Raw genomic sequence first — 8,043 nt, 5'->3', positions numbered from 1 at the left:
AGACAATATCAAGTCTAAAATATAACTAGATATATTTGTCTGAAGATCTCACAGTGAGTAACACAGTTATACAGGCTTATGTATGCCAGGGACTGTGTGGTTCTTCATAAATAGATCTTTTGATTCTTTTTTAATAAACTTTTTATTTTGTTTTGGGGTATAGCTGATTAACAATGTTGTGATAGTTCCAGGTGAACAGTGAAGGGACTCAACCATGCATATACATGTATCCCTTCTCCCCCAAACTTCCCTCTCTTCCAGGTTGCCACACAAACTGAGCAGAGTTCCATGTGTGATACAGTACGTCCTTGTTGGTTATCCATTTTAAATATAGCAGAGTGTACGTGTCCATTCCAAACTCCCTAACTATTCCTACCCCTTGTCCTTCCCCCTAGCATACATAAATTCATCTACTAAGTCTGTGAGTCTTTTACTGTTTTGTAAGTTAAGTTCATTTGTATCATTTCTTTTTAGATTCCACATATAAGGTATGTCATATTATATTTCTCCTTCTCTGTCTGACTTGCTTAACTCAGTATGACAATCTCTAGGTCCCTTTTGATTCTTTTTTATTTCCATGATTGCTCACTATAGTGTCTTTTTAAAAAATTTAGCTCTTGGAATTGGTTTCTTTTTAAAAAAAAATAATTTTATTTATTTATTTTTGGCTGTGCTAGGTCTTCATTGCCAGGTGGGCTTTTCTTTAGTTGTGCCAAGTGTGGGCTACTCTCTAGTTGTGGTGTGCCAGCTTCTCATTTCACTGTTTTCTCTTGTTACAGAGCACAAGCTCTAGAGCACCGGCTCAGTAGTTGTGGCACACAAACTCTCTCATGGCTCTGCGCCATGTGGGATCTTCCTGGATCAGAGATTGAACCTGTGTCTCCTGCATTGGCAGGCGGATTCTTTACCATGGAGCCACCAGGGAAGCCCAAAATTGGCTTCTTTTTTTTTAAAAAAAATTTTGTTTTTAGTATTTATTTGGCTGTACCAGGTGTTAGTTGCACCTCACAGGATCTTTGATCAAAGGCATTTTGTGTGGCAAGGGTCTTTAGTTGCAGCACTTAAGATTTTTTTTTTTTAGTTGTGGTATGCAAACTCTTAATTGTAACATGTAGGATCTAGTTCCCCAACCAGGGATGGAACCCAGGCCCCCTGCATTGGGAGGGTGAAGTCTTAGCCACTAGACCACTAAGAAAGTCCCTATAGCAAAGTTTTTGAGAGGTGGGTTAGAGTGACTTTGCAGTAATGGAGGACTCTTTTACAAATGCAAGTTTCTTCCTTGTTTTTCCATTCTATTCACCCATTATATTTTCAAAGAATGAGAAGCAGCATGGTGTGGAGCAGAAAGAGTTGGACAAATGGGGCTTGAACCCCAACTATGTCACTTATAGGCCATAGAACCCCAGATAAGTCATGTTAATGTCTCTAAACTTCAGTTTCCTTGAAGGATTTTTTTTTTTGAAAAATCAAAAGAGATAATGGGTATAACATGCCTGGCACTTAAATATACAGAGAAGTTTTTATTCTATCAATCCTTGTTCAGAAATTTTAGATTTTTAAAATGTGCAGGTTAGCTAAGACTGTGCAAGGCTTATTGTTATTGTTGAGTCGCTTAGTCATGTCTGACTTTGTGGCCCCATGGACTGCAGCACACCAGGCTTCCCTGTCCTTCACTATCTCCTGGATCTTGCTCAAACTCATGTCCATTGAGTCAGTGATGCCATCCAACTATCTCATCCTCTGTCATACCCTTCTCCTCTTGCCCTCAATCTTTTTCAGCATCAGGGTCTTTTCCAATGAGGTGGCTCTTTGCATCAGGTGGCCAAAGTATTGAAGCTTCAGTTTCAGCATCAGTCCTTCCAGTGAGTATTCAGGGCTGATTTCCTTTAGGATGGACTGGTTTGATCTCCTTGCAGTCCAAGAGACTCTCAAGAGTCTTCTCCAGCACCACAATTTGAAAGCATCATTTCTTCAATGCTCAGCCTTCTTTATGGTCCAACTCTCACATCCGTACATGACTACAGGAAAAGCCATAGTTTTGACTATATGGACCTTTGTTGTCAAAGTGATATCTCTGTACATCAGTGTCTCTTTTGCTGTCTCGTACACAGGGTTATTGTTACCATCTTTCTAAATTCCATATATATGCATTAGTATACTGTATTGGTGTTTTTCTTTCTGGCTTACTTCACTCTATATAATAGGCTCCAGTTTCATCCACCTCATTAGAACTGATTCTAATACAGTTATGTAAAGTTTAAAAATAAAATAAAATTAAAAAAAAAAGTGATATCTCTGCTTTTTAATACATTGTCTAGGTTTGGCAAGGCTTATTAGTACTTCATGATTTCGAGGATTTGAAATGTCGATTTTTCAAGAAGATCCACTTTGAGAAATTATGCCACAGAAAAGTGCCTCCCAATGAAGACCCAGACTCAAAAGTTGCAGGTCTCCTCATCTGACATCTAGATACCTTAGTTGCTCATGTGATAAAGATTGCTGTTTGCTACTGAATTCAATATCTTCCCTTCAGAATTTTTGTGGCTCGTGGCTTTTTTCAGAGCTGTATGAAGATCTCCATAAAGCTCTGAAAAAACCCAAGAGGCACCATAAGGGCTCTTCTTTGCATTGTTAAGGTTCTGTGGTGAACTGACCTCAACAAATTTGGTACTGTACAACTTTTAGTTTTATGAGTATGTCTTGGTAGTTACAAACAGTTGGAAAAAAGTGAAGGGTTTAGCTACCTCCCCACAACCTTGCTGCCAGTTTAGAATAAAAGCAAGTGTCACACCAAAATCTGCCACACATATAAACATTTATTAGCAGGCAGGTACAAAACAGTCATAAAACCTGTTCTAGAAGCTCACTGATATTCAGATCTCTGTCCTTTTTTGTTACTCTTGCATGAAATGTTCACCTGAGGCAAATGTAATAATATTCCAGCCATAGATTCAATTAAACTTTTATTGGATTCAGGGAACTAAGAATTATCTGGAAACATCAGCAGGACTCAGGACCCTTTAAGAATCAATTCAAGAGTACCCTCCCTAAAATGTAGAGACTACTAGATTTTAATACCCTGTTCAAGGTAAAATATTCTAGTCTGTCCATATATTTTGAATACCACTAATCTCACCAATAGCCCATTTTAATAAGCATCATATTAATTAACTTGTCTCTGTTTTCTCCAATGAAAATTTATTTCTAAAACTTTTTATGCTAATTATCATAGCCTCTGGTATTATTAGAAAATAATGATAGTTGAAGCTGGTAGCTGTAGTAGCCATCTCTGGAGTGTGCTTTTGAGTGAGAGGTCTTGATATACACTCTACATAAAGTGTATATTTAAACTAATCATGCAGAACATCACACTGTCTCTGCTTTAATATTTTAAAGTAAATTATAGACATCATAGCAGGTGTCTCATTCTGATGATCCTGGAATCAATAGAAGATGAAGAAGCAGAAAGTCTTTAGGGTTTCAATATGAGTGAAAGGAGAGAAATATGAAATCAGTACCACAAAGACTGCTGGAGTATATCTTCCTCAAGACAACTCGAGAAATCAAGCTCTTGCTTTTGACTTTCCAGAGGCTCCTTGGCTTCTGCTGGGTTTTTTCTTCCCCAAAAGGCAACTGTAGCTCAATATATGGAGAGTTTCTAGAATATTAAGCACTCAATAGTTGGACTCTGCTGGTATTAAAGATTTCTTACCTCTGAGGCTTTTCCTCTAGAGAGTGGAGTCTGATCTGGGTGGAACCCCCAAATGCCAAAAGTCTTGTGGTGACAATTGCTGGTGGCTGATTGCTAAAGAACAGTGCTGTGTACTTTTCAACTAAAAGAGGGAGCCATGTGCTTAAGTGTAGTTCAAGGCATGTCTTCAAGGCAGGAAGAATTCCACTTAGGCCCATGCCCTCAGCTTCTATAGTTCTTTCACTGTGCTGAAATGCCAGCCCCAGGACCTCTTCTTCAGTATATTAAGCCACTGGCAGATTTCCATGACTTAAAAGTGAGTGCAAGATAAAAAGGAATGAGCTATCCAACACACAACAACTTGGATAAATCTCAAGGGAATTAGGCTGAGTAAAAAAAAGTCATTCACCAATGGTTGCATACTGTATAATTCCATTTATATAGCATTCTTGAAATGACAAAGTTGTAAAAATAGAGAATAGGTTAGTGGTGGCCAGGGTTTAGAGAAGGAAGGGGGAGTGAGGTCAGTGAGAGGGATGAGGGCTACCTGAGGGATTCTTGTGGTGATGGAACCATTCAGTGTCTTGACTGTGGTGGTGGATACATGAACCTACACAGGTGATAAAATAGCATAGAATGAAACACACATACAAATAAATACAAATAAAACTGGAGAAATCTGAAAAAGATGGGTAGATTGTACCAATGTCAATGTTCTGCTTGTGATATGGTTCTACAGTTTTACGGGATGCTACTGTTGAGGGGAAACTGGGTAAAGTGTACAAAAGATCTCTTTGTTTTATTTCTTACTACTATACATGAATTTACAATTATCTCAAAATAAAAATTTAATTTAAAAAGTGGGCAATTTGTGGCTATCACTGGGCATATACTAAAACACAGTGAATCATACACTTTAAATAGGTGAACTGTATGATATGTGAAGTATATCTCAGTAAAGCTGGTAAAGTGGATGCAGCATTTTCAGAGAAGCTGACTAAGAAATCCAAGGTAAATTACTGGCCCACAAAGGATGACCCTAATGGTGGAATTGTTATTTGCTCAAGAAGACTACAAGCCTCTGCCTTCCCCCAGGCTTTTCTAGTCCCCCTGCCCCGAGCCATTCTTGAATGGGCGACTTCAGCTGCCCCAGCCCTCTGATGACTGGAGTGAGCCACAAGAAAGACCCAAGTACCTTGAAGCCCTCTTATGACAGCCATTCTTTATTTCCCACTGTGTGGCTCAGTTCATTTGCCTGGGTTCTGGCTCTCTGTTTGGACTAAGGCCCGCTTTGGACCTTAGTTTGGGACCTTAATTCCCTACCTGGCTCTGGTCAAGTTCTTCCTCTGGAGGTTGAATGCTTTTTTCCTGTCCTCTCTTACCAGTGGCTGAGGTTCAGCTGTGAATGAACTCACTTCTACCATCTGTCTAATTTGGAGGATTGCTATCTGTTGCCTATTTCTCTAGCTGTGATTGGGAGGGGTGGCTCCTGAGCCTGCCTGCCCTCTGAGACACTACATTCTGCACCTAACAGACACCAGAGATCCACATGCCCTTTAGCCAAGTTGCGTTGTCCTGTTCCACTGCTTCCTCCCTCAGGGCCCAGCCTAAGTGGTCAGGATGGTGACTCCTAGTTCTCATCTCACCTGCTACTAATGTCTTCCTCCTTCCCACTGGTTGATATAGCATGTCTCACACCCAAACCCACTCAAGTGACAGTAAAGTGTAATCCTGTTATCCTGCCCTTTCTGCAAAGAGCATACCCAGAAACCATTGATACTAGCTGCTCTGGGTAAGATTCTAGTGCTAAAAACAACATCAACAGACAAATGTAGAGCAAGTGGAGCTATTTGGTCCAGCCTTCAGTCCAGCTACTGAAGAGCTACTCCGTGTATGTGTACAAGGTGCTGAAGCAAGTCCATCTGGACACCGGCATGTTGTCCAAGGCCATGGGAATCATGAACTCCTTCGTCAACCACATTTTCGAGCGCATCGCTGGCGAGGCATCATGCCTGGTGCATTACAACAAGCGCTCGACTATCACATCCAGGGAGATCCAGACTGCCGTGTGCTTGCTGCTACCTGGGGAGCTGGCCAAGCATGCCATGTCCGAGGGCACTAAGGCTGTCACCAAGTATACCAGCTCCAAGTAAATATAATATATCTAGCTGCTGTTAACGGAGAAGGCAGTGGCACCCCACTCCAGTACTCTTGCCTGGAAAATCCCAGGGACGGAGGGCCTGGTGGGCTGTAGTCCATGGGGTCACTAAGAGTTGGACATGACTGAGCGACTTCACTTCACTTCACTTCACTCAGTCCAGCACTTTTCTTTCCGGGGAAGTCTCTGTGGAAAGCTACAAATCAGCTACAATGATTTGGCAAGACTATTCCAGGGAAGAGACTCATGTCCTGTTTGTGGTAGCTCCTTTTCTAAAGAGAGTCTGATCCTCTGAATCCCATCCCAAATGTCCTGCAATCACACCTCTGGGCTCCATCATTTCTTTCTTTCTTTTTTTACTTTACAATATTGTATTGGTTTTGCCATACATCAACATGAATCCACCATGGGTATACACGTGTTCCCCATCCTGAACCTCCCTCCCACCTCCCTCCCCATACCATCCCTCTGGGTCATCCCAGTGCAAGGCCCCGAGCATCCTGTATCCTGCATCGAACCTGGACTGGCGGTTCATTTCACATATGATAATATACATGTTTCAATGCCATTCTCCCAAATCATTCCACCCTCGCCCTCTCCCACAGAGTCCATAAGACTGTTCTATACATCTGTGTCTCTTTTGTTGTCTCATATACAGGGTTATTGTTACCATCTTTCTAAATTCTATATATATGAATTAGTATACTGTATTGGTATTTTTCTTTCTGGCTTACTTCACTCTGTGTAATAAGCTCCAGTTTCATCCACCTCATTAGAACTGATTCAAATGTATTCTTTTTAATGGCTGAGTAATACTCCATTGTGTATGTCTACCACAGCTTTCTTATCCATTTGTCTGATGATGGATCATTTCTGACAATGAGGCTGGGATTTACTTTAGCTGGGCTTAAGGAGTTTTATTTTATTTATTTTTAATTTTTAAAAACTTTTTATTTAAGTATAAGAAATAAACCCACAGACATAGGAACAAGCTTATGATTACCAAAGGGTAAGTGGGGGAGGATAAATTAGGAGTTTGAGATTAACATATACACAGTACTATATATAAAATAGATCACCAACAAGGACCTACTGTATAGCACAGGGAACTATACAATATTTTATAATAACCTATAAGGGAAAAGAATCTGAAAAGGAATATGTATAGTTGGACATGACTAGCAACTGAACAATATATATATATATATATATATATATATGTATGTATGTCATGTTAGTCACTCAGTCAGTCATGTATGACTCTTTGTGACCCCATGGACTGTAGCCTGCCAGGCTCATCTGCCCATGGAATTCTCCAGGCAAGAATACTGGAATGGGTTGAAGCAGGTGCCATTTCCTTCTCTGGGGGATCTTCCTGACCCAGAAATTGAACCTCAGTCTCTGGCATTGCAGGCAGATTCTTTACCATCTGAACCACTAGAGATGTTCATATATGTGTGTGTGTGTGTGTGTGTGTGTGTGTATATATAATTGCTGAAGGAAGGTGAGAGCCACTCTCCAGAACCCAACTGACTAACATCTCACTCATCTGGAGGTCACTTCTCTGGCAACCTCATATATCTGGAACAAAGTGGAGAATAAAGAAGTGAGAAGGGGAAAAAAGCCTCCAAGAAGTCAAAATAGATGTCAGCATCCATACAGTGAAGTTTTCAGCATTTACACATAAATCTTTCTAGGAGCCAATTTACCTTACTTCAGACTAAATCCTTACAAGGGTGCTTATTGTTTTCATAGTCACAACAAATGAGAATCTCCAAATTGTAAGGAAGCAGAAGTGACAGTTGAATATAGACGTAGACAATGAATCACAGCCTTAAGGTTTTGTCCTCTTAATAATACAACATGACTGACTCCTGTTGTTATATATATATATTTATATATATATATATAAATCTGAATCACTTTGCTGTACAACTGAAACTAACACAGCATTGTATTTATTTATTTATTTTGTAAGAAGGAAACTTAGCTGAATTGTCATCATCATAACTCATCACCCTCAAGCAAATGGTCAGGCTGAAAGGATGATCTAGAAACAACTAACAGTGCCTAAAGTGGATAGCTGGGCAGGGTGGCCAATAAAACCTGACAAATTTCTTGTTGCTCAGCAAATTGCTTCATCTTTGACAACAGGAGTCAGTCATGTTGTATTATTAAGAGGACAAAACCTTAA

At 40.1% G+C, this 8,043-nt stretch overlaps 1 protein-coding gene across 1 annotated transcript; it reads left to right on the top strand.

Moving 5' to 3' along the window:
- The first annotated feature begins 4,439 nt into the window (after positions 1-4,439).
- On the top strand, positions 4,440-5,844 carry LOC112582026 (histone H2B type 1-C/E/F/G/I-like). Its single transcript, XM_044936480.1, has 2 exons — positions 4,440-4,463; positions 5,563-5,844. Exons 1-2 carry the CDS (start codon positions 4,440-4,442, stop codon positions 5,842-5,844), a joined length of 306 nt encoding a protein of 101 aa, XP_044792415.1.
- Positions 5,845-8,043: the final 2,199 nt, after the last annotated feature.

The sequence above is a fragment of the Bubalus bubalis genome, chromosome X (assembly GCF_019923935.1).
Source record: "Bubalus bubalis isolate 160015118507 breed Murrah chromosome X, NDDB_SH_1, whole genome shotgun sequence".
Classification (NCBI taxonomy): domain Eukaryota; kingdom Metazoa; phylum Chordata; class Mammalia; order Artiodactyla; family Bovidae; genus Bubalus; species Bubalus bubalis.
Note: the sequence above shows the minus strand (reverse complement) of the source record. Positions and strands in the feature narration are given on the sequence as shown.